Consider the following 26568-nt stretch of genomic DNA (forward strand, 5'->3'; position numbering starts at 1 on the left):
CCCCTTTCTCCTGAACTTAACTTCATTTAACTTATCACCTTCACAAAGTCTTACCAGCCAAGAATTATTCCCTTCTCTAAACATCTGTACATGCCAGACAGGACCCTTTCAAAAATATTTCTGTAAACATTTGCATGTGACAACAGAAATGGATTGAACATTTATGAAGCAAAGTTTATTGTAAACAGAGCTTTTCTGTGCCTCCCTTGTTCTTTAATGATGACACAGAGACCTGGCATTTTTATTAAGAAGCTTCTTGCACTATGGCTGGGCAGGGGGTCACATCTATTCTAACCCAACTATGCTGGTCTGACCTACCACCCCACCACCTTAGTCTCACCCTGGCTGCTCCATCTGACCTCCCATGGTGACCCTCTCTGGTGGAGTCTCTGGTGAATCCACCTCTCTCTGGTCCCCATCAGAGACCCTGTCACTGGGATCAGAAGCCCCCCTCCTGCTCTCCTGCCCTGCTATTGGCTGATTGGCTTCTTATTAACCAATCAGAGATGATGGAAAATAATTTTTACGCACCATCGAAGACAGGAGATGCTTGACAATGCCGATGTTGGGACTGCAACCTGATCCTCTGGCACAGAAATCAGCATGTGATTACACAGTGCACAAAACCATCCCATAACCATTTATATGGAGTAATTTTTTTCTGTAGAAAGAATTATATGAAACATGAAAGCTAGGAGTTGTGGCTTATGGACTTGAGAAATGGCCCTGCACCTGGGAAGCTGAGGCAGGGGGAATGTCTTGAGTTCAAAGCTGGTCTTGTTGTTGAGCAAGATCCTGTCTCAAAAATAAATAAATAAATAAGTAAATAAATAAGTAAATAAATAAATAGGAATAGGCTAAAAATATTAAGATGAGTATATTGATCAACTCCTTATTCCTATAATGAAACACATGTGATAATTAACTTACAAAGAGAACATATGTGGCGAAGCCTGCCTCTTGCCTCATAGCCCGGAAACAGAAAGAGAACACGGAAGAGAGTGGTGCCCCAGAATTCTTTCAAGGGCATGTTCTCGGCTACCCAATGACTTCCCTCTAGGTCCTGTCTCCTAAAGGCTGCTTTGTCTTCTATTAGGGTCACTGTAGGAGCAAACACTTAACATTTGGGCCTCTGAGGCACATTTACCTGAGTGGGTAAAGAGCTCTGGAAGAATCTGTGTAGTGCTGAGGGCAGCGCCAGGTCAGGGAGCCAAAGGAAGCTCGGGGTAAGAGAGCAACAAGAACAGCACAGGATTTCAGCAAATAACTGAAAAGGCTTTAGCAGTTGGGAGTGCACTGCAGACTCAGTGAAAGCAGTTTAAAGAGCCTAAGGGTGAAAATCAGATTCTAGTTTGAGACAAGAATGGGAGGGGAGTGCTGGAGATCACTTCGGGAAATTCAGAGGGAAGAAGGGAAGGTAATAGTTGAAGGGGAAGCTGGAAAGTTAAATTCTAGGTTATGTTAATGGCTTTTAAATAAGTGTGTGTTATAGTTTTCCTCTCCCAAATAATTGAGGCTGGACTATTATATTTATTTAACCAGCTTTAAGGGCACAACAACTGAGCAGTATTACTCCATTTTAATCCTCTAAAATAATATGGCTATCTCCCAGCCAAAATCCCTGAGATACTTTATTTTATTGCTTTCTCTGCTTCAGCTGTTTTTCCCATGTCTCCTGGACTCTCCCCATGGCTAATCCCCACTTCCCCTGTCTATCTTGCCCCCTCCCCTGACTCGGAGGGAAATCCTGCCTTATTCTCTCCCCTGCTCAGTCATTGGCTGATTGGCTTTTATTGACAAATAAGAAAATAAATGGGTAGCAATACTTACAGGACATTGAGTCAGGAGATACATAGATAAGGATTGCAACTAGATAGGCGGGCACAGAAATCAGCATCTGAATTACACAGTGCACAAGAACATTGTGCCTACAAGGACCCACCTGGAAAACTGTTTTAAAAGTTTGAGCAAGATAATGGGTAAGGGAACACAACCAGCTCCAGAGACTATAGCACCACCTTCTGGCCTCCATGGGCACAGCAAACACACGGTGCACAGACATATATGCCGGCAAATACTTACATATATATTAATATATATTATATATATGATGAATTAAAACACTTTTTAATTATTTATTTTGTATGTATGGGTATTTTCTGCATGCATGTCTGTGCACTAAGTGTGTGCATTGTGCCCACAGAGGCCAGAAGGGAGCTTTTGATCCCCTGGGATTACAGGCAGATGTGAGCTACCTATCATGTGGATACTGGGAATCAAACTCAGGTTCGCTGGAGGAGAGCAGCCAGTGCTTTGGACCACTGAGCCATCTCTCCAACCCCCTTCTTCTTTTTCTTATCTCATTGCATTGGCTAGGACCTCTTGTCCTACAGCAGTGGTGCTAACAGGAGTCCATTGGTTGCTATCGGTTTAACAGTAATGTTTTTAGATTTTTTTTTAACTGAATCAAATTATAGGGGTTTTTTTGGACTCCTTTTCTAAAATTAAATTAACATAAAAAGATTAAAAAAATATCTTTTTATACCTATGGAGGCAACTATATGACCTTTCTCTACTGTCGCTGTGGTGAGTTACACTGCTAGACTCCAAATATCAACTAGTCTTTATTCTTGGAGTAAACTCCCTGGAAGGGGATGGCATAGTTGCAAAACCTGGCTTGGGGTCATTTTACAGTCTCCTTAAAGACTGTTGCCGATGACTTCCTGCCTGTATCTTCAACCCCAGTTTCTCTCCAAAGTTTCACGCTGTTGATCTGAGTTCACTTGGATGCCTGATAGGAATCTTAAACATATGACAGGAAGCAAGTAAATATGTGTTTCTTCCCCGCCTCTGTGAGGGCCATTCCATCCTTCCAGTTGCCCAGGCCCAACACCCGGGAATCACTTTTGTTCTCCCCCTTCCCGCCTCTCCCCCTTACCCTGCATCTGAGATGCCAGCAGATTGCTGCCTGTGGCTGAGGACCACTTCCAGGACCTCATCAGGGCCCGTTCAGTTTATCACCTCTTGATGCTGCAGCACCTCCCCAGCAGGTCTCCTTGCTTCTGCATTTGCTTTCTTTGCAACTGTTTTCAACACAAAAGTTCCTTAGTACTGACTCTGTTCGGGTTTCTATAGCAACTTTGGGATTAAAGGCGTTATTTCAGTTTAAAGTTCCACATCATAGTCAGTTATGGAAGGAAGTCAGGGCAGGACCCTGGAGGCAGGAGCTGATGCAGAGGTCACAGAGAGGTGCTGCTTACTGACTTACCCCTATAGCTGGCTCAGCCTGCCTTCTTGTGTCACCGGGTTCCACCTGCCCAGTCACCAAGCAAAGCAATGCCCCACAGGCTTGCCTACAGGCTAATCAGAGGGGTGTTTTCTCAATGAAAAGTCCTTCTTCCTCGATACGTCTAGGTTTCTGTCAAGCTGATTAAAAACCAACCAGCACAATACCCAGGCTGAGAACTTATTGTTCCCTGTTAAAAGTTCCAAGGCTGCAGAACCTCTTTGACCCATTACCTCCTGTTCTCTTGCTCCTCTATCGCCCCAGAACTCTGCACCTCCGGCTCCTCTCCATAAGGCCTTCCCTGCTGTCTCATCTCTAGCTTGTCACTCAAACATCACCTCTCCCGAAGGCCTGTTCTGTTTTCCTTGAACCCAGGGCCTTGTGCTTGCTAGGCAAGCGCTCTACCACTGAGCTAAATCCCCAACTCCCTGTTTTCCCATTTTAAATGGTGGTTCCTCCTCCCTTTCAGAGTTCCTGCCTCTCCCTCCTTACTTAAATTTTCCCTTCAGCACTTGCTCCCTGCCACGGTCACAGTCATCGATTGTGCATAGGTGCATAGTACATGTATGGTGTGTATGCCACCTGCACAGTACAGGACGGCTTTGTGGGTTCAGTTTTCTCTATCTACTCTTGCAGGCATAACAGTTCTGGGAGCTGTGTCAAGGTATCCTTGTGTTATTCAAATGCTTGTTTCTTGGGGCTCACATATCTTCTTTCAATCAGGATGTGGCGTTGTAATGCTTATGTTAGGAATCTCCTGGAGACAGAGAGAGAGAGAGAGAGAGAGAGAGAGAGAGAGAGAGAGAGAGAGAGAGAGAGAGGGCTCAGTGGTTAAGAGCACTGACTGCACGTCCTGAGTTCAATTCCCAGCAACCACATGGTGGCTCACAACCATCGGAAATGAGATCTGATGCCCTCTTCTGAGGTGTCTGAAGACAGCTACAGTGTGCTCGTATAAATAAAATAAATCTAAAAAAAAAAAAAAAGAATCTCGTTTCAAGTTTGCGCAAATAATTCTTACCATTTATTCTCTGCCTTGTCAATAAATGCTGACCATCCAGTGGCTGGGCAGAAGAGAGAATAAGGGCGGAAGTCTTGACAGCCAAGGGAGGGGGAGAGGAAGTGAGTTGCAGATCTGCCCCGAGGAAAGAGAAAAGAGTTCTCGATGAGTTCAGCAAAAAATGGAAGGCCTCAGTGCAAGTATTATTGGTATGTTGGCTGGGAGGTAGCCAGATTAGCTTAGGGGGGTTAAGACAGATCATTTGACTGCCCAGATATTGAGGTGAAACTTGGAAACAAATCTTGGTCTCTCTGTGTCATTATTGGGAACTAGTGAGGATAAATAATTCATTTTACTTTGACATAGGTTTGGGGGATTAAACTCAGGTTATCAAGTTTGTGTGACAAATGTTTTTTTACCTGTTAAGCCATCTCTCAAGCCAACTATTAAATTATTTTTTAAAAATTCATCACCTAAAATAAGTATTCGAACTTTTATAAGACAAAGCCTTATAGAATCTAGCTTCTTTGAGGTAGACCTTGGGGGTAGGGAGGGGGGTACTGTTTACTTTCACTTAGGTCACAGTGGTTCTCAACCTTCCTAATGCTGTGACCCCATAATATATAGTTCCTTATGTTTTGGTGACCCCTCAACCCTAAAATTATTACATCGCTACTTCACCGTTGAAGGTTGGTCTGTTGCTATGTATTACAATGCCAAATACTGGCCCTGGTTGCCACAAGGATGAGAAGATTCTCACGTACACCAAGTGATGCTATGTAACCTTGATCCCCAAGTTATCCTGATTGGTTAAGAAAGATGCTGACAGCTTATAGCTAGGCAGAAGAGAGATAGGCAGGGTTTCCATTCTTGGGCTTGGGGTCTAAGACAAGAGACCATAGAAAGGGGAGGAGAAAGTGGAGAGAGAAGACACCATGGGGTAGGTGACTCATGAGAACATGGCCATGAGGGCTGACCAATCAGAGTAAGAGTGGCCCAGGCAGAACATTGCAAGTTATAACTCGGGGTTATTGACAGCAGAGTAGACACTAATAGCCTAGAGGGCAGAGATCTGCCCAGCTCTAGTGCTTTAAGGCTTATCATAAAAATAAAGGGGTTGTGTCTTTTATCTGGGACCTGAATGATGTAAGGAGGAGTAGAAACCCAAGATTAAATATTTTCAACAACATTTCATAACTGTGTTTTTGCTACTGTTATAATTGTAAATATCCAATATGCAGGATATCTGATACTTGACCCTCCCCCTCAAAGGGGTCCACAGGTTGAGATCCACTGACTTAGGATCATAAGATCACATTAGATAAATCAGTTAGGAGTGGGTCACTTAAGACAGACCCCCTAGGGCTATAGGTTCACAGATGGGAACTATATCTTTCTTAAACATCATTGCTTCTACTCCCATATATGCTCGGGGATTTCCTTAGTGAAAAACTTTCAAGAGAAGCTAGGAGAACAATTTGAAGACTAAAGAGAGCTACCTGAGTCTTTAAATAGAGAATGTTCAATAGGAACCGTTCTCCACGTATGATTTCAACTCTAAATTCTAGATTACCAAGTAATTATCATTTAAAATGCAATTCCTAGCACCAGAAGAATGTTCAGGTAAGAATTAATTTAGAAAGTTTTTTTTTTCTCTCTTTTTTTTTTTTTTTTCGGAGCTGGGGTCCGAACCCAGGGCCTTGCGCTTGCTAGGCAAGTGCTCTACCACTGAGCTAAATCCCCAACCCCGAGAATCAATTTAAATGTGCTTGTGTTTATGCAAGTTTGTAGGTTAAAATGGAAAATGAACAGGCAGTGCGGAGCCTAAGATTTGGGACAGGCTGTATGGCGATCGTCTTAGAACCAAGAGCAAAGCAGAGCTAGGCAGGGCTAGGCCGTTTTGAGGAAAGAAATCCCAGGTAAGACCTCTGAGATCTGAGATCTCCCTGTTCGCTGACTCAGTCCATCTGCCCCACACTTCGAGTGGGCAGCTTTCAGAGGCACTGGCATTGAAGTTGAGTCTAAGAAATCTCAGAGCCATCCCACAACTGCTTCATCTTAACACTAAATGTTGCTTTTCAGAGGTCCACACTGCAGATCAGAAAGAGATGGGATTCACTTTCTGCTCATTTGGGAAGGAAGCCTGCAAGTGTTTCAGTGATCTTCAACGTGGTTCAGTTCCTGCATTTGGAGACTTTCAAAGACTGGTTAAAAAAAAAGAATTCCTGGGGTTGGGGATTTAGCTCAGTGGTAGAGCGCTTGCCTATTCCAGCTCCGAAAAAAAGAAAAGGGGGAAAAAAAAAGAATTCCTTCACAATTCGTGAAAAAGGGAAAATGTAGAAACAGAACCGCGCCATGCAAGTTGTGCACGTATTTGTAACCTTCTAGAAATGCAAAGATCCTGATTCCAGGGGACAGCTCAGTGCCGACTTGTCCCTTAGCAGCTGAAACACTCCATTGCTCCAATCAGCATTCAAGAGGGGGCTGGGAAGAATGTTCTGAGAAGGGGAAAAGATGTGTCTGACTTCTGACGGAGATGACTTAGTGCAGGAAAGAGACCAGTGTGCATATAGCCAAGTGCTAATGAAGGAAACCCTGCTCTGAGTGCAAATCGAGGGCTGTAACCTGGGGAAGGTTCTGGAACAGGGCCCTGAAGGATGAGAACTAGAAAGAAATCATTCTAGACAAGGCAGGAATGAATGTGGGAACAGTTGAGTATAAGGACCAGTAGTAGCCTGAATGTGGTTCCATTCCCAGCTGTCTGGAGGCTCAGGCAGGTGGATTTTAAGCTCAAAGCTTGCCTGGTCTATGAAGTGAGACCCTGCCTCAACAATAGACAAAGAATAAAAACCAGATGAATGCTTGGAGCGTTTGTTTTCTAGAGAGCAGAGGTTGCCACACTTGGGCTGATTTGCTCTAAGTAGGAAGCAGTCGCCACCAAGAACTTCCAAAGCTGTTTTATTTTCTAAATAAAAAAAAGTCAGAAGCCTCAATGGAACTTAAGTTCTGAAGAATAATTTTGAATTCATTAGGATTCCCAGTGTGGAGCTAGAAAAATGGGTACACATTGAATGGTTAAGAGTGTTTGTTCCTCAGGCTGGAGAGCCAGCTCAGTGGTTAAGAGCACTGTTCCAGAGGTCCTGAATTCAAGTCCCAGCAACCACATGGTGGCTCACAGCCATCTATAATGAGGTCTGGTGCCCTCTTCTGCCTCTCTTTCTGAGGTCCTAGCTCTCGCTCAAACACACACACACACACACACACACACACACACACACACACACACAATTTGTGTGACTCCAGCATCCAGTGAATCAGATGATGTCATCTAATGCCCTCTGTTATGTGAACAACCCCCCTCCCCCAATACACATACAAGTGAAAATTATCAGCCTTAAGCAGGTACGGTGGTACGGTGATACGGTGATACGGTGGTACGTACCTTTAAAGCAGTAGAGAAATGGAGCCAGATAGATCTCCATGAGTTTGGGGCCAGCCTGGTCTATGTAACAAAGTGAAACCCCATCGGAAACAACCATGACAACAGAGCCCTGGTGGCTCCCAGCCTTTCTGTTGGTATCTGAGAGTCTCATCTTTAGTGGTGATTCTGTTTAACACTGAGGGGTTTCATCCAGAAGCTCAACATCTAACTCACAGGCCGGAATTTCTGAACTCCTTCGCCACAAGTTGGGGATTCAGTTTCAAGATCTGTGAACGGGCCTGCTCTACACTGCGGGGTGGGGGTGCTGAAAGATGAAACGCAGGGGGAGAGAGCCGATGGCGAACTTCCTGGCAGAGCAGAAAGGGATAGCAACATTTGCGGCACTGAGTCTCAACCTGTGGGTCTCGACCCTTTCAGATAACCTGCATATAAGATATTTACATTACAATTCATAGCAGTAGGAAAATTACAGTTGTGAGGTAGTAACGAAATAATTTTATGGTTAGGGGTCACCACAACACGAGGAACTGCATTAAAGGGTCACATTAGAAATGCTGAGAGCTGCTGGCTTAGAGAACGAGAGTCTCTGCCGCAGGTAAGATGGAGTCTCCACCGTGGTAAACGGGCAGCTCAAGCAGTTATGCCTGGTGATGTCCATGTCAGTCACACATCAGCCCATCAAAAACAGAAGCTATTTTTATGGCCTGGGATTTTTTTTTTTTTTTACTTTGTTCTAAATCTTAGGACCTTTGGCCACAGGGATGGGAGGACTCTCTGATGAGAAAGTAGCTGGTCCTTTCATCGTTTTACTCTTGGTTTCTGCTTGGTAGGCTTCACCATCTAAAGTGAGCACAGACAAGAACGCTTCCAACTGTGCTCCACGAAAACTCTGACTTTGAATTATAGACTCTACAATGACCTGGCTTCACGGAAAGGATCCTGATAGACACAGACTTCTGGAGTCTACCCAGGGTCCCATGCATGCTAGGTGAATTCATTATAACAGAGCTGTATTTAGCATACTTCCCAGAAGAAAGCTGGGTTTAAGTTCTACATGAGATTAAAGTCTGTAGACTCTTAACAGTCTTGAATCATCTAGTTCACGACAGTAAACCAGAGTCTGCAATTAAAAGATGAGGCTGGAGGGATGCCTCAGCGGTTAGAGCACTGCTGCCTTTGCAGAGGTGCCAGGTTCCAGGTCCCAGCACCTCCATGGTGGCTCGCAATCATCTGTAAGTCCAGTTCCAGGGGATCCAATGCCTTCTGCTGCCCTCTGCAGGCATCAGGCTCTCCTGTGGCCCACATACACACATGCAGGCGAAACACTCACACACGATACATTTTTAAAGCTGGATTTCATGTCCCCACATTGATAAACAGTTTTTTTGTGTCATAACTCGGCGAAACTTTTTTCCTGTTTACAGCTCTCTCGAAGGTCTGCAGAGGCTCTCTAGGTCTGCAGAGGCTGAGGCAGTGATCCTAACCACCTTAGAAAATGTTAGAGCACACATGTACATTCATTGAATGTCTTTAATATTGTCACCAGCTACACATAGGTGGGTAGAAGGAACAGAAGGCTCTGCTTCTGGTTGGGTAGGGCTAGTTATGGAAGAGACCTTAGCTATCAGATGCTATGATTTCCAAACAAGGCCCTCAAGCCTAGCACAGGTTCCTACTAGAGTTGGCCCCTTCAGCTACTTTCCAGCTCCACCAGCTGACAGAACTCTGAGGGCTTGTTTGACCCAGAAGCCAGCTTTCTATGGCTCCTTCCCATCTCCGCCTTCCTGTGCTCCTCAAATCTGTCCTGGACCCACCCTTCACGGCGCTGTCTGCTGTACTCTCAGTACCTCACCTCCAATGTCATCTCTGTGCAAGGGAGCCTGCGCTGACCTCCAGGTGTGGCCCCTCTCAGAGACCTCTCCCTCCTTTGTGCCACTCCCCACAAGTTAGCACAGGGCAGGGGCCAATTCTGTTTTCACCCTTTCTTATTCCTGGAGCCTTGGGTAAGGAATAAAATATGTCGAGTAAGTAAATGATGGCAGAGCCTTTGTTTTTCAATATTAAGATTATGGTAGCAATGAAAATAAAATAGGCAAAGAAAACTAACATTGCTGGCAGAACAGGCTCAACCTCCAGCAAAAAGAATGCATGGGCTCAATTAAATCAGTGAAACGTAGAGGCAGGGGAATGAATGGTCAGGGACCATTCAGCATATTCAAGTGCAGGTGCGTTTCTGACAAGAGCAGTTAATGTCAGCACAGGATTAGCACTGTGTAAGCAGACAACTATCCTTTCTTTTGCTTGGTCAGCCCAAGAGGCAGCTTCTAGGAACTTCTCTGTTAATGGAATCTTCCCTAGACAAGACCACAAGGCAGGCAGTTTCCTCATTCTAGCACCTCAGCTTTCCTCACTGTTTCTGTCTGCTGTTCTCTCTTCACTGCCATTCAGGATAACTTTACACCAGTGGGAGGCCTCATCTAAAAGGAGTATCACATTCCTCTCATCCTATGGGAAAAATGTATTATTTCATTTTGAAATATGATTTTAAACAGCAGATTCCAAGTCTGCAATTATGTGTGGGGATATACATGAGAAACAGGCCCTCCGGAAGTGGTTCTACTATGGGTCTAAGTTTAAACTAAAATTATTATTGGGGTGTGTGTGTGTACACACAGCATAGCACTCCTCTGGAGGTCAGGGGACAACTTTCAGGGATGAGGAGCCCTCTCTTTCCACCATGGTTTCTAGGACAGAACTGAAGTTGCTGGGCTTCCAGATGCTGAGTCGTCTTCCTGACAGGGCCTAACGTTTCACACTGAAGCAGCATCCTCGAGTAGAATTCCACCTGTATCAGTAACTGAGAGAGGTATGCTTTTTCACAGTTCTTTAGTGTTGCCTGGATATATGCTAGCCCCAGACACAACAGGGTTTACTCATCAGACCAATGGCACAGTTAAGTCAGCATTTCCTCAAGCCCCCCCCCCCCCAACATCGTGACATTGGTCTCATCAAAATCTTTCTATATGTCCCCTCCCCTCCACAGCGCATAAATGAAGAGACAGTCCATGAGGTTGTTAAACAAATTCTATTCAGTAGCTGGAAAAGTCAATTTCCTGTGGAATGACAGGAATTACATAGAAGCAAGCAATTTTATTTTCCTCAAATGTAGCAATAATTTTAATCTGTACATACATAAAACAAACAGTGCAATTATAAAACCTTGAAGGTGACATGCATACTTTAAGGTGCAGTGGGGATGGGGGAGGACATTAGCATCTCCAACTTTCCTTACTGCTGTTCTTTTCTAGGTCCTTACGCACAAGCCCGGAGTCAGGAAACTCCATCTGGAATGCTGAATTAAAGGTGGACTTCCTGAAGTCTGCATGTTTATTATCACAAACAAAATGGAAACGACCTCTTAGAGCAGTTTGGTAGGAACTAGAGTAACATGGCTGGGCTTTCAAGCTGGAAATGGATGAGATCAGGGATGCACTTTCTGGAAAACTAAAAAAGAGAATGTCTGTAACTGAGGGTCCTATTTCTGTTTCATAGCTGCTACCACATGAGCCCTTCCACCAGTTTCAAAGTCCTGTAGTTTCTGAGTAGATGCTGTTCTTATGGAGTTGTTTGTACCAGGGGCGGTGAGATGCAGAAGGAAGGACCTGGGGAAATGGCTTCTTCCTTGAAGTCTTGAGTCCATGCTCCTCATCTGCATTGGTTCTTATGGCCTTTTCTCTGCCGTGCGAGCAGAGGTAGCTGGTGCAGAAGGTCAGTGTTGTCGCCCACAGGCCAGGTGTCGGGCAAGGTTAGCACGGGAGGTCTCCCTTGGCCTCTCTGGCCATGCTTGCTCAAGCTCTCCCAGCCTGTAGCAGAACTGCTAGCACTAGAGTCGGTTTGCTGGCTCCTTTCTTGGAGGGCCAGGGTGAGCTGGGATGTGGCAGAATAACAAGACGAGGGCCTCGGAGCAGAACAGAGAAACACATTTGCACTGATGGAAATTCAAATTCCCAAAGTTATTCTGAGACAAAAAGAGGAGATTTTCTTTGAGCGCTGACTTCCCTTCATACAAGCGGCCTGTGTACTTTGATCAGCTCAGCTAGAATTGCTCTTTCCAGCGGTGCCACTTTGATGAGACCCAAAGTAAATCCATACATGGCTTCACAGTTACTGGGATAACGAATTACCAGCCAAATATAATTGCAGTTCAATCAACATTATATTTCACACACAAATTTAGAAAAACCAAGAGGATGAAAAAAAGCATAAAATTAAACAGAACAAAATCAATTTCTACAAGAAATCAAAATATATTTACAGTGAGATTTAAGGGAAAAAAAGCTACTCGGATCATAAACTTAATTTTATTTTAAATAACTTTAGCTACCTTGCTGTTAACAGAGTAAAAGCAGAAAGAACAGGCTGCCTTCCCCGCAGACTTAATCAGAAAATCGTATCTACAATAATTGATAGAACTCGGTTCTTGTCCTTCACCCATCTTATCAAAAATTATTGCATTTTCCCCCCAAACTGCATTTTTGGATTCCGTGGTGAACACACCTATTTCATCCTCTCTCCTGGAGGCATCGTGGTTTAAATCCATCTTTATAAAAAGGAGAAGGGTACATGTGTAGACGCAAAATAATCTCTCGGTGCCAACAGATCGGGCGGAGTTGCTTGAAGAAGCTGATTGTGCGCACAAGCTGCCTGGGGGCAGGGGAGGGGGGCTGTGGTGGGAGGAGCGTGACAGCCTTTGGTGGACAGACAGGTGGGGCCCCAAGGCTCTTCTTCCAGGGCAGGGACAGCCCTGAGCCAGTGAGGCAGGGCTTCGTCCTCCCCTCCGAACTCGTTATTTTGGTTTCCCTCCAAAAGCCTTTATCCAGATAAGAAGCCAATGACTGATTATAAAAATAAGAATAATTAACTTTTGGCTCAAGAAATAAGATTGTCCAACTGTTCTGCCTTGTTATTCTTTTCAATATCCAAGGCCTTTACAAAGAAGGAAACAAAAACACCACCTCTCAATCTCCCAACAAAAGTGAACTTTTTTCTTTTCTTTTTTTTTTTTTTTTTTTTTTTTTGCTCCAAATGCTACGACCTGAAGAATGGCTGCAGATTGAGATATCAAAAATCTCAGAAAAATATATAATATATTTGTATAACTCTGCATGTCTATTATTTAAATTTCACATTCCTTTAAAAGTGGTTATTCAGTCAGTAGCTGCTGAAGGAGGCTCTTCTGCTGGGCCTGGGGGGTCTGTGGTCCTGACGTGGGTTTTTGAGTTCCCAGAGGACCAGGCTGGTTCAGGTAAGGGTCCCCGCCTACCAGGTTCACTGTACACTGGACGTCAGCAAACACCTGAAGCTGCTGCACCTGCTGGAACACAGATAAAAGATGTGTTTAGACAGAAGGGCCTGCCCCCCCGGCTTATGAGTGGGTACTACGTGAAGTGGAAACTCACTAGAGCTCCTCTAGTCTGTAGTCACCACAGAGAAGAACTCTTCTGTCTTCTTGTCCTACAAAAAGAAAATCGCTGCACTCATTTTGCTCAGGGTTCTGGAAAGTTCACACTTAAAATAAAACCAAACCTGGACTGGTCACGCCTCCTACAGTGTTGCCATCTGGACCCAAAGTGTCTTCCCTAACACTGTCACGGCCGGGGAAAGCCCAGCTTCAGAGTTTGGGGGTACAGTGGTGGGCTTTAAAAAATCACATGCTAATTGGAAAACTAGCTCAAGATCATCAATGGATGAGTTTTAACGGGAAAATATTTTTTTATGTCACTGAGAAATAAGGGCTTTTACTGAGTATTAGCAAAATAAAGTCACCGCACTCTGCCGGCACTGGCATCCTGAGGCTCACATCTAGACGGTTAGTGTCACACACTGTACACAGCTCCTTCACACAACACAGAGCAGCAGAGACATTTTGTCTCTGATTTTTTCTCCCTCATAGACAATTTACTCAAACACACCAGCTCAAAAACCAATAAACATCATTTAAGAACAGTATGAATTTCCCTTTATTTCTAGTAGTATATAATAAATGAATGTATTCCTTAAAATGTCTAAACTTACATAGTTCTGGCATCTCCTACTGGAAAACAAAAGCAGTATTAGTCTTTCCACACTAGCCTTATTAAAACATTGTCTACAGAATTGATTAAGAGGCCACACTTCCGAATGCCCCACGTGACAAATGGAAATGCTTTCTAAGGTAGCTCAGTAAGTAAGACTTTTGGCAGATGTGCCTCATATTTAATAGGTTGTAGAGGATTTTATATTAGTAACATCTTATATTGGTCATTTATCACTAATGCATCCAGTTTATTCAACTTTTCTGAAAATGTTCTAAATGGAATATAAGCTGTTTCCATTACCCCCACTGCCCAACTGACCAGTGTCCTGTCACCAAGTGTCTGTGTCAGGCTAGCCTGTGGTCTCCTTAGTCTTACTCCCTTGTCTGCCCCTTGACTCCCTCTCTAGGACACAGACAGCCATGGAGCCCTTCAGTGTCTGCTGAGTTAGGCTAGCATCCCTCCTTCCCCGTCATCCTTAGTCACCAGCTTCTCGGGCTTGGCTCCTGGCTCTGCTGGGCTCCTTCCCTGATCTCTCTCACGAGACTACCACACACCATCTTTGGTCCATTTCCAGCTGCTGTATCCGTCTCACAGTGGGTCTTGTAGCTACTGATCCCATTCTTTCTCTTCTAGAAACTCACAGGGCCTTCTTTTCTCACACCAGCCTCCCAACCCACGCCCTGCTTCTTCACTCCGTGTTCCTTTCCTCTTTTCTGTCTGTCCTCACGCAGCTGAACCTTGGTACTCCCTTCGTCTTCCCCTTTTCTGTACGCCAGTCTGCATGCCACTATTCCTGTGATGTCTCTAGTTCTGTCTAACTCAGTTTCCAGTTTCTGTCTGGCAAACACAGAATGAGGGATAAGAAGACATCATGCTGGGCTACAATGAATGAAGATTATCACACTGGACCTTCACATGAGCACAAACAATGATGCTTTTCTGTTTTAAAAGCAACACAAAAATTCTATGCTTATTTGTTTCTAAGTATGAAATATTGGAGGAGAACATCATAGGTGATTTTCTTCCCTAAATATTTTAAAACAATCCTGATAAAGAAAGGAACCACAAAACAAACTAGAAAGAAAATTCTGCTTCTTTAAAAAAAAAGAGTATTTTAAAAGAGTATATAAAAATTATAAAGATTACATTAGATTCCAAAACTTTTATGAGGATGCCTGAGACCAGACCTAAAGAGACTTAAACTCCTACGTCTGCACAGGCAGGCAGAGGCTGACAGAGGAGCTGGAAACGTGCTGGCGAGGAGAGAGGACGCAGCTCCAGACTCCCCCAGTCCCTGCACTGTTCACCCTAACTCAAGCACCGTCTGAGGACGCTGGACTCTCAACACCTGGGTGTGGAGCCATCTGTCATGCTGCTCGGACATGTCTGTATGAAGGTGACTTTCAACATCTAGTGGACGACAACTGACTTCCATTTTCCATCACAAATGCCCATTTTTACCTCACAGGACTTAGATGAAGTGCACTACAGCTCAGCCTCTGGACACGGCCTCCAGACTCACTTCCCATTCTGAACACCAACATCCCTTCCCTCTCCTCCTCTAGCCAATGAGTGTGTTAACAGTCATCTCCTTCAGGGATGGCTTTGTCACCAGGTCAGAGCCCAGGTTCCTGCACTCAGCATTCAAGTCAAGTGTGACGCCATCTACTCTGCCTCTTGGTTCCTGTGACTGACACACACACTCTCTCTCTGTCTATCTCTGTCTCTCTGTCTCTCTCCTCCCTTCCTCTGTCCTCAACCTCTCTCTGTCTGTCTGTCTGTCTTAAGACAGGGTTTCTCTACATAGCCCTTGCTGTCCTAGATTCACTCTGTAAACCAGGCTGGCCTTAAACTCACAGATCCACCTACTTCTGCCTTCTGAGTGCTACCACTGCCTACTGATTGCCATGGTTTCTTGTCACACACTTTTTGTTCTCAGTGGCTGTGGCTTCCTATAACTATATGACGGTATAGCTATTTCCTGCCTCTGGATCCCAACAACTGCCACTCTTCTCTCCCTCACATGACCTGAGGATTGTTGTTCAAGCCCAGCTTAGTCCACCTCCCATGTAAATGTCCTCTGACCATCTTAGCTTCATTCATTTCAGTACTGGGATAGAACCCAGAGCCTTTGTGAGATAGACGAGTGTCCTGCCACTGAGCTGTGTGTCATCCCTGTTTATCCTTTCTGTGGATGCTTGGATTTTGATACACACATATTTGGTAGTCTACCTTCTTTGTTTACACAACACGTTATATGCATGGTTCTGTGTGCTGCACCTTTAACAGGTCCTGAGAAGGCTCTGGTGGCGGGAAGATCTCTCTAGCTTGTGAATAATGCCCACAGTTAAAGGGCCTCCCTCAGGTTCCGTCTCTTCGTCTGTGAAGGAAAGGAGTACTACAGCCTCCACAGTTACAATGGAAGGTTAAATGAGATAGGCCCACTGTGGAGAGCACGGCTCCCTGCAAGTCATACACTTTACAGTAAGGATGTATGCATTTTTATGTCTGTGTGCCCTGACCTCTGTGTTAATAGTAAGAGATCGAAGACTAAATCAGCTGCCAAAGTGAATTAACCCCACCCCTAAATTTAGAAGAGACCACCTTGCTATTTTGCTGTTCAGAAGTGCCCTGCTAGGGAGGCACAGTGCAGAGCAGACACTGCTTTGTCTCAGTACTGAACTATTCTGAGATCTTTGGTTACAGCATTTTAGAACACTGGTTTACCGCAGAGCTCGTATCACTATTAGTGGCCACATCTGTGACTGCACTATCTGACCAGGAACTAAATACGCCCTTTGCCAGCTTATCTCATTTAACCTTCTCAACGCCCAGTAAGCAAGCATGTTGGCCGTTCTGTAGTCATACAGAACTCAAGAGAGGACTTTAAAAATCCACAGTGCCAAGGCTGGGAAGGAAAGAGCCAGGGACCACACCCACGTCTGACTTCCAGGGTTCGGCTCTTAACCATGTCATGTGACGTCCTCCACGTCTCCAGAGTGATTGCATCTGCCAGCTCTGCACTAGGATTTTCTTTCTTACTGACCTGGTTTCCATCTGCTTCGGTTTTGAGAAGGTCAGTGGATGAGAGCTGGTTGCAGTAGAGGCCTGTGTGTCTCAGTGCTGGATCATTCATCTATTAGGGATAAACAAAGACCCAATTTTCAGCTAGTTGTTTAAGCTGAAAACCACAGTCTTCAATAAGACAGACAGGAAAGTTCAAGGAGGACTGCCAACCTAACAGCCATTTATGACATTGCCAGAGTCAGACAGAAGCTCCCTTGTGGGTAGAGACTATGAGGACTTCCGGATGCTGGTTCTGCTCTCTTGCTGACCTAGGTGGTTGCCTGGAGTGTTGAGCTTGTGAGAATCATTAAGTTGCATACTTTTCTGTATATTCTAATAATTGACATGAATAAAGAGCAAATTCTTTTTTCCGTCTGTCTTTCCTTGACTTACTCTCTCTCCTCTCACACAGGGATACACACTCAAGTTGATTCACCACCTCAGCTAAGAGCCAGTAACAAAGGGCTGGAGAGATGGTGAGTTACTCTTGAAGAGGATCTGAGTTTGGTTTTTAGCACCCAAATCAGGTGGCTCAACCCATCTATAACTCCAGCTCCAGGGGAGTCCAATGCCTCTGGCTTCTGTAGGCAACTGCACTTACATATGGGTGCACATACCCACAAGAATGCATGCACCTGAAGACATGCACACACCCACCTGCACACATATACATGAACACACACGAACACACACACAAACTTAATAAATCTTAAAAAGAAATCAGTAGCAAAGATCATATTTATACCACTGTCTGAATTCACAACAAACAAACAAACAAACAAACAAACAAACAAACAAACAACTCAGGAATCCAAACCAAACCCCAACCCTCCCCTAGCCCGCAACCTGGCTAGAGTGTGGAACAAAGGCATTTTGAGACACCAGACAAAGGCAATGCAGAGCACTGTATCTCTGAGATCTGGAAAACTACTGGGGACTCACTATTGTAGCAATTTTCTAGTCCACAGTTGAGAAGGCACCTTGAGTTTAGAAGCTGTTGGAATTCCCAGGGAAGAATATCAAAGGAGAAAAGGTCAAAGAGACAGGTCTGAAAATGTGTAAGGTCCTCTGGTCTGTGGCTCACAATGTAGAGGAAAGAGGTGCCTGAATAAATAACACGGGATAATCCCAAAAAACCCACACAGGGCTCCGACCGGGTCTCTGCCTCAACAGCCAGAGTGGAAAAATGCCAGATTCGTGAGGTAGCAGGAAATACAGTAGAGCCTTACTACTAAGGCAAAAGTGCATATAAATACTGCTTTATGCCAAATAAAAAGTAATACCTGAAAGGATCAAATTGCTTCCAGGGAACCTAACTGCTTCCCATAACAAAGATCAGAAATATTTTTAAGAAGATAGATAGTAAATTTTCATAGTCTTATGTTCAACAAAAAATTACCAGTCACATATAGAACAGACAACCATGAACCATAATGAAAGGAAAACCAATGAACTGGAATCAGTTCCAGGCCAGTTCAGGTGCCAGGACTTGCCAGGTGAGAATTTAAGATGGTTGCTTTCCATATGTTCAAGAGGCAAAAAGAGCTCTTACTTTGCCATTGCCAAGTCCTATAAAAGTAGAGGCTTAGGGTGCTCGAGATCAGTTGCTCAGTTTCTCATAGAACTCACTGCCATACCTAAGGAAGTCATTGCTAAGAGAAGTGTGACAAATGTTAACACTGACTGTAGGAGGACAGGAAATGCCCTGAAGACATACACGATGGTCTAGCACTTGAATTGTGAAGTTGCTAAGGCCTTAGAAGCACCACGTCCATCTTTGTGCACTTGTGTCCACCTGTGATGAGCTGAAATACTTCCAGTTGGTGGAGGCCTCCCTTTGTGATGAACACCAAGCCAACCTAATGAAGGTTAATGGCAACAAGAAACTACCCCTAGTAGGTAAGCGTCTGCAAAATTGATTGAGGGAAAACCCTGTAAAATGGTTGCTGTATCTCGATAGTAGTTAAGGCTTGTGGCAATGAATCTTAAGCCAAGGTTATAACTAAAGAATACTTCAAATTCAAGAAATGAAATAATGAAAAACCTGGCTCATTCAAAAAAGATAGAGAGCTGGCAAGAGACTCAGTCTCATCTAACAGGATGACTCAGCAGGTAAAGCACCTTCTGCACAGGTCCAATGACCTGAGTTCCATCTCCAGATCTACATACAAGTGAAGGAGGGAGCTGACTCAACAACATAAGAAGACAGCAGAGGAAAGATGAAAGGTATGTTAGCAATTTGAAAAAGAAAAGATTCATAGATAACATCTAGATATTGAAATGTCTGAGATGAAAAAATACCAGACAAAATTAGCAGATTAGATAATGAAAAAAACCAAACAAACACATAGGGGCCTCAGATACAGCTTAGCTGACTAAATGCTTGCTGGGGTACATGAAGCCTTGAATTCAATACTCAGCATCACATAAAAAAATCAGGTATGGTGGCACATGTCTGTAATCACAATACTTGAAGAAACAGGAAGATCAGAAGTTCAAGGTTATCCTTGGTTGAGGTCAGCCTGGGCTACAGGATCCACTCCCTCCTTCAGCCCCAGGGTATCAGTGAATGATCTACTATATGTGTTACTGGAGGGAAGGGATAGTGTCAGAAAAAACAAGTTTGAAGAATGACTAACATTTTCCTATAATTTGATGAAAATTATACATTCATGGACCAAGAATCTAAATAAGTCCCAAGAACAGGAAACAAAGAAAAGCATGTCATAATCAATTACTGGAAGTCCATTACAAAGAGGATAAAACGACAGCAGAAATAAACCCCTCATTAGGATGAGCTGGGAGGCAGCAGTTTACTGTCCTGAAAGTTCACACTGCCGCACTGGAGCTCAGGGAAAGTACTTCCGGAGATAAAGTAGGAACAGAGACTTATAAAGCCAGACTTGGCAGCAGACCTGCACCATGAAAAACACTACAGGAAGTAGGGAATTATACCAGATAGGCAAATACAGAGAAATTACTTAAAATTTAAAAACAGTTGACTGAAAAGTAACCATGTAGTGAGGCATATATAACATACACAGATATAATAGGAGTGATAACATAGGAGGGCCAAGTGGAAACACACTGAATAAGATTCTTCCACTACATATGACATGATGATGGCTATGGAAAGTGAAAGAATATAAGTGCTAAAGCAAAGGTAATCAGACAGTTATATGATGGTGGATAAGACAACAAAGTAGATAAAACAAAGAAACATTCATTCATACGTACAAAAAGTCAAAAAGAGGACAAAGCAAGAACAAATAAGATGGACTATTTAAACCCAACCATACCATGGGGGCGTGGTAGTGTATGCCTTCAATACCAGCCTGGCCTACATAATGAGTTCCAGGCCCAGCAAGACTATATAACCACATTAAATATACATGGACTAACTGATCTAATTAAAAGGCAAAGACTACTGAATTAAACAAAAATGTAAAATACAACTACATAAGGAATACCTGTTAGATATATTTTCACCCAATTATATTTTGTTTTAATCTAAAGGAAATAGTGAATAACCTAATCTAATAATAACAAAGATAAAATTAATTTTATTTTGTGCCTTTATTTTACTACAAGATGGGCACTGAAGGACCCAGTAATTGGGAGGTAGAGGAAGGAGAGCAAGAGTTCAAGATCATCCTCCTTCACATAGCCAGCTGTAGGCTAGCCTGGGCTACATGAAACCTTGTCTCAAAAAGTAAACAAAACAATACAGATTATTAAGTTACTAGGTTCTGTTTCCTTAGGCTTACTATATAATTTCTGGGAAACAGGAATTCAAAAAAAGGAAATCTATAGAAAAGATAGCCAGTGTTTGTGTGTGTGTGTGTACGTTTGTATGTATGTATGTATGTATGTATGTATGTATGTATGTATGTATGTATGTGTGTGTGTGTATTCTATAAAATTGTTATAATGTTATTCTATAATTCTATAATATTCTGGGGGGTGTCAGAAGAAAATTTGCAGGAGTCAGTTCTCTCCTTTTAACCTGTGGGCCCTATGGGTCCCAGGGACTGAACTCAGGAAGTCAGGCCTGGCTAGCAAGCACCTTTACCCATTGAGCCGTTTGTCTGGTCCATTCTATATTTTTTATTTTTACTTTTGTATTTTGTTTATGTGTATACCTGTACACTACATACATGCAGAGGTCAGAAGAGGGTGTTGGGATCCTTGGAATTACGGATAATTGTGAGCCCCCATGTCGGTGCTGGAAATTAAGCCCTGGTTTTCTGGAAGAGCAGCGGATGCTCTTAACCACTGATCTTCTGTTCTAACTTTCAGGGATGAGTACTAATCAGACAGTGGGAAGGGATAAAGAAGCATGGTTCCTGCTGATAACTGTCAACATACCTGGTTTTCCTCGGTAGTTGACAGTGTTGTGTGGTGGGTGGTAAAGCTGCCAACTCTGCTGCTTACCTGCTCAGAGCACACAGTGTTCATCCCTGGCATCTGCAGAGAGCTCATTTGCATCTGGCCCATCATTGGATTCATGTTCTGAACGTTTGCGTTTCCACCTGCCATGGACACGGTGATGCTCATGTTGTTGTACACTCCTGGCTGTGCAGGGGCAGGCTGGCTCTGGACGGCTTGACTGAACACACTGTTAACTCAAAAACAATCCAGGTTACATGCACTGTTCATGAACATGGGGTTAATGGGACTGGAGTTTGTTTTTATTAGACAGAATTCCGAATACAGTATTTTACATTTTAAATACTTGTAAATATATATTAGAGCAGATCATAATTCAGGTACGTTCTGAATTCTGCCTAATGGGCTTAATAATGAAATGGTTCATGTCCAGTTTCCCCCTCAGTGGTGAACGTAGATAAATTTCACATCTTTTCTTGGAAGCAACATACAAAGGCAGCTGTGCTTTGCAGAGAGCTTGTTTAAACTGAGCTCTGTACTTATTCGTGGTCAGGCTTTGGACTGTTACTAGTTCAAGGATCTCAAATGTAAGGTAAGTTTATTTTAGTAGTTAAAGTAATTTGGAATAAATTTCAAGTAAATTCAAATTGGAACTTTATATACAAACTCTGAAAAAACCTCCAATGACACAAATGTATACTTCTAAAAGAAAACAGTTTGTCTTTTGTAAGATCTAAAAATACCAAATATTTTGATTGTTACTCAATCGTAATTTCTGATTCCAAAAATGATTTTGCCAGTTGTTACTTATTTATTCCTTGTTAGCTCTCAAGTGGTAAGTAGGACTTCCTGACAACTATAGCTTCAGTCCATTAAGGTAATCATACTGAAATCAACAAGCCAAGAAAAAGTCTATTCATCATGGATAAAGAAAAGTAGCAATTTTCTCCCCACGTTAATTATAAAACACTGAAAATTATAAACCTCAGAAACAGTCAATAATGCATCTATGAACCTTTCAAGTCTGCACAGTGTGTATGCTTGTTAGGCAGTGTTCCTACAACTAAAGGGACCGATCTCGTCTATTAACCTGCATTCACTTTCCAACAAGAACATTTCGCCTTAGCATTCCTTTGTCAATTGGTACCCAAGTCATCCCTGTGGGGAGCAAAGCTCCGTAAGTTAACACACATGGTAGTTCTAAGAACTGCGGTGATGTTTAACTGAAGAAAGCTTAGTTAGAGCTTAATTTTCCTTCAGATTTACACTCGGAACTGTATATTAACTTGTGTTCCTTTGGACTGTTCTTAATTACACTTTACTTTTTTCCATCAAGGGAAGAAGACAGACCCCTCTGTGGCCTTAACCACTGTTGTAGGTCAGCTAGACTCACAGCACCTTAGGTCCAGTTCTCATGTACCCTGCATTCCTGTCCACCTCACAGGGATGATCACTGCTATTTTAAGTAGTGCTACTTATTTTTCAACCCAGAGAGAGAGAGAGAGAGAGAGAGAGAGAGAGAGAGAGAGAGAGAGAGAGAGAGAGAGAGAAGAGAAGAGAAGAGAAAGATGAAGACACCTGGTCCAGAGTGGTTCCCATTGGTGCTACAGATTAGTAATAACCAAAAAGGTCCTTGTTTAAGTACGTCTGAGAAACAAGAGGGTGTGGCTTTTACAGTGGTTCTACTGAGAACCACTCTAAGGTCTGTGTGGAGCTCTCCACACAGATAGATGAGTGTGATCCAGACACAGACCAGTTCTAGGACACATAGATTCGGTGTAACAGTTGGAGTTCTGATATCTGCCTTGGGAGTCTGGCCAGTACTCTGGCTATAGCTAAGACAGGAAGCTACTGTGATACAGGGTGCTATAGGTCAAGCGTGTTAGATGTATAGGTGGGTGGGGCAATGGCGTGATTTGTTGGTTTGTTTGATATGAGACGTGAAAAACAGAACAACTATAAGAATGAAGTTGTCACGTACTAAGATGGAGAAACGTAGGAGGTCAGGTTTTAGGAAGAGTGTCAGTTAGGTTTGGGATGGCTTTAGACTTCTGAGACTGAGACGGCAGTGAGGCAGTTGGATATACAGTATGACATTTGGGGAGATGTATAGCCTAGAGATTAGACTTTACATAAAAGACTAAGTGTACAGACACTTGCTACAGTAGGTCTAGAAGGAGAGAGATGGGTTGAATGAGGCCATGACTGTATGTGAGGGCCTGGGTCGGCTGGCTGTCCCCTTCAGAACTATCATCTACTTCCTGTGGATCAAGATCTCTTACTGGCCTGAAGCTTGCCATTTAGACGTATGTCAGAGAGCTCAGGGATTCTCCAGTCTTGGATTATAAACTGGGGCCAACAGTCCTGGCATTTTGATGTGGTTTCAGGAGTTAGGCAGGTACTCTATATTTTTTTTAACAGGGCTTTGTACTCACTAAGAAATGGAAGTCAATCCTGAACTCCTGATCCTCTTGTCTCTACTTCCCAAACGTTGAGATTACAGGTTTGCCACAATGCTTGCCTTAAGACTGGAGGTGATGGCCAAGAGAACAAGTTGTGAGAAAGAGATCCTAGGATGGATTCCTGGGCTTGCCTGGAGGCCAAGGCGCTTACCTCCTAGCAAATGATGGTCTCCAGCAAGAGAGACTAAGTAGGAGGGAAGTCATCAACAGCAAGAGAGCAAGAAAAAAAGGTGTTCCAAAATCCAAAAGAAGAAAGAACTTTAAAAAAAAGGTAAATATATCAAATGCTGCTGACATGAATTGCACCTGGCACCACACAGGACACTAACCACTGTGGCAGGAACACTCTTTGGTGGTGAAGATGAGCCTGACTGGCTTGACAGGACGTGGGCGGAGGTGAACAGAGCACAGTCTGTCAGGGAATTAAAGTGCAAGTTGGAACAGAGACAGGTTAGTGAAACCTGTCAGCATGGCTTCCCAGTTGTTCCCCTTCCTTTCCTCCCTCTCTTCTCTCTTCTTTCTCCTTTACTTCCTCCCTATTCTCTGTCCATATCTCTGTTTCTAGGGACTCTACCTCATGGCTTGTATGTGCTAAGTAAGAACTTCCCTGCTGAGCTCTACTGCTAGCCACTCATATTTACATTAAATATGTAGGTGCCTCCAGTATGGAACATTCACCCCAGGGTTTCACTGGGGAGTTGCTGTGTCTAAGCACAGCAGAAAGAGCTGGAAAAGGGGACTGCGTGCCTACAGGGTGCAATTATAATGACAAACCATGCAGTCTCAAGTGAGTCAGGAAGTTGGGATTAGAACGCACTAAGAGGCTGAATGCTTCTTGCATGTTTCAGAGATGGTTCCACTCCCAACCCATTTACTCACAGTCTTCACTGAGAGCTACACAGTTTTCTCACAAAAGCTTCCCTCTCTCACCTTTCAATGAACTTTAAGAGAATATGGTTTTATGTTTTCAACTTTAACTGCCTTACTTATTATATTGTCAGACTAAATGGTTTCCCTGTCATCAGAACCAAGACACAACCAAATTAAAATCTTTATAAAATCAAGTGGTGTGTGAAAAGTTCAGCATTCAGAATTAAAAAAAAAAAAAAGACTCAGCGAGGTAATTTTATAAGCTAACCGGGTAGGATGAGGCCACTGAGACTCCAGACATGTAAGAGCAGGTGAAGCAGATGACGTTAGAAGCCTCAGGACTGTTGGGTATTGTCTGAGAGCTCTCAAACACTCTGAGTGGAGTGAGGCTATGTGAACTCTAACATTTTACTTGTGTGGCTTTAAGAAATTATCTGCTCTATTTTCAATAAAAAGATTTTCTTATCATCATAGTTTATAGAGAATTTATTTTAATCAGTGGATATCAAGTTTGGCCTTTTTCTGTACCTGATTTAACAACATATTTTCTACATCTGTCCTGGAAAAGTTGTTACTGATAGGCACAGGCCTCATCCCTCAGGTGTGTGAAGACTGGGGTAAAAAGGCCAGAGCCGCTAGACCCTTACAATGTAAATGCACAAATGTGCCTAACTGATGAATTGATGCTTCATGCATTAACAATCCTATTTCCCTTTGCTGATAACAAAATTCAGTTCCTTCTATCACGAAAGTGGTAGTAACCAGTCTACCTGGATTGTGAACACACAATCACCTTAGGGAAGCATGGCTGCTCTTGTGAGCTGCAGAATGCCAGGGGTTTTCATACAGAAAAACCATCCCCTTACTTGTTGTTTCCCATTGTTCCTTGCTGCCAGGCCTTCATGTCCGGTGACTGGTACCCAGAAGTGGGTGGAGTTTGTTGGAGCAGAGAGCTTTGAGGAGGGATTGGCATCGGCACCATGGAGCTCCCAGGGCTTAGAGATGGGGCAAAGTTGGCCTCAGCTTGGGGAACCAGTCCTGAAAATTGACACACATTAATTGATGTAAATACACCATAAATGTATCAACATCATAAAATAATAATAACAAAAGCACCTGCTATAATTCACTTAGAAATGCCTTCTTTAACAGAGCAGAAATTAAGGAAAAGTGGTCTCTTAACAGCATTGCAGGAAATCTTAGTACAAGTAGACAAACAAGCACGAAGTCTGGAAGGGCTTTTAGTTGCTGGGATATTCACTTGTACAGTAGGACTATGTTTGATATTTTTCTGTTATTTTTTTGCTAATAAGAATTTTCAAGTGCAAAAACAATAAACATATAAAGTAGATTTTTTATCTGATAAAAAATAACTTGAGAAAGGAAAATAATTGGGCAAGAAAAACCCATATGTGAAATGCAAAATCATCAGACTACTTCCCAGGCTTCTCTGTGTGCTCTGTCTTCCTTTTCCCTCTTTAAAAAAGCTGTATCTATAGAGGTGAAACTCACCCATGGCGTCCATATTCAGTGACCTTAGTGAATGTACAGAATCGTGCAACCAACCATTACCACACTGCAGCTTAGGCATTTGGATCCCACCTGATTCCTCCGTGCCTATTCCTAATGGACAATCTCTGTCTGTATTCATGCAAACTCAGATCTGCATATAAACTGTTCTTTGTTTTTAAGACAGCATCTGAAGACTTTCAGGCTGGCCTTGAACTTGTTACAGAGTCAAGGGTTACCTTGAATTTCTTACCTTCTTGTTTCAACCTCCTGACTGCTGAGATTATAAGTGTGGATGCTGCCATGTGAAGCTGGGGTTAAACCTAGGACCTATGCACACTAGGAAAGCACTCTTCCAGTGGAGCTAAAGCTTCAGACTTCATAGATCATAAGATACCATCATAAGATCTATCTGGTCTTTTGTGCCTGGCTTCTTTCACTTAGCATGGCACTTTTGGGATTCAACC

The 26568-nt window shown here is 43.3% G+C and overlaps 1 protein-coding gene across 8 annotated transcripts in view; it reads right to left on the reverse strand.

Annotated features, from left to right (window-relative positions):
* Positions 1-10794: 10794 nt before the first annotated feature.
* Ncoa1 (nuclear receptor coactivator 1) overlaps positions 10795-26568 on the reverse strand; it is a 243930-nt gene continuing 228156 nt past the window's right edge. For 2 of the 8 annotated variants that reach the window (XM_087553093.1, XM_087553094.1), the window contains exons 19-23: positions 25459-25630; positions 21306-21489; positions 16852-16941; positions 13188-13242; positions 10795-13099 (exon numbers count right to left, since the gene is read on the reverse strand). In XM_087553093.1, the coding sequence (XP_087409219.1) occupies positions 13198-13242; positions 16852-16941; positions 21306-21489; positions 25459-25630 (491 nt within the window). In that variant the 3' untranslated portion in view covers positions 10795-13099; positions 13188-13197. Of the gene's footprint in view, positions 13103-13187; positions 13243-16851; positions 16942-21305; positions 21490-25458; positions 25631-26568 lie in introns of all 8 variants that reach the window. The other 6 variants (NM_001395569.2, XM_087553092.1, XM_087553090.1 and 3 more) reach the window with 3 other exon arrangements.

Source organism: Rattus norvegicus, chromosome 6, assembly GCF_021556685.1.
Source record: "Rattus norvegicus strain SHRSP/BbbUtx chromosome 6, alternate assembly SHRSP_T2T, whole genome shotgun sequence".
Lineage (NCBI taxonomy): Eukaryota > Metazoa > Chordata > Mammalia > Rodentia > Muridae > Rattus > Rattus norvegicus.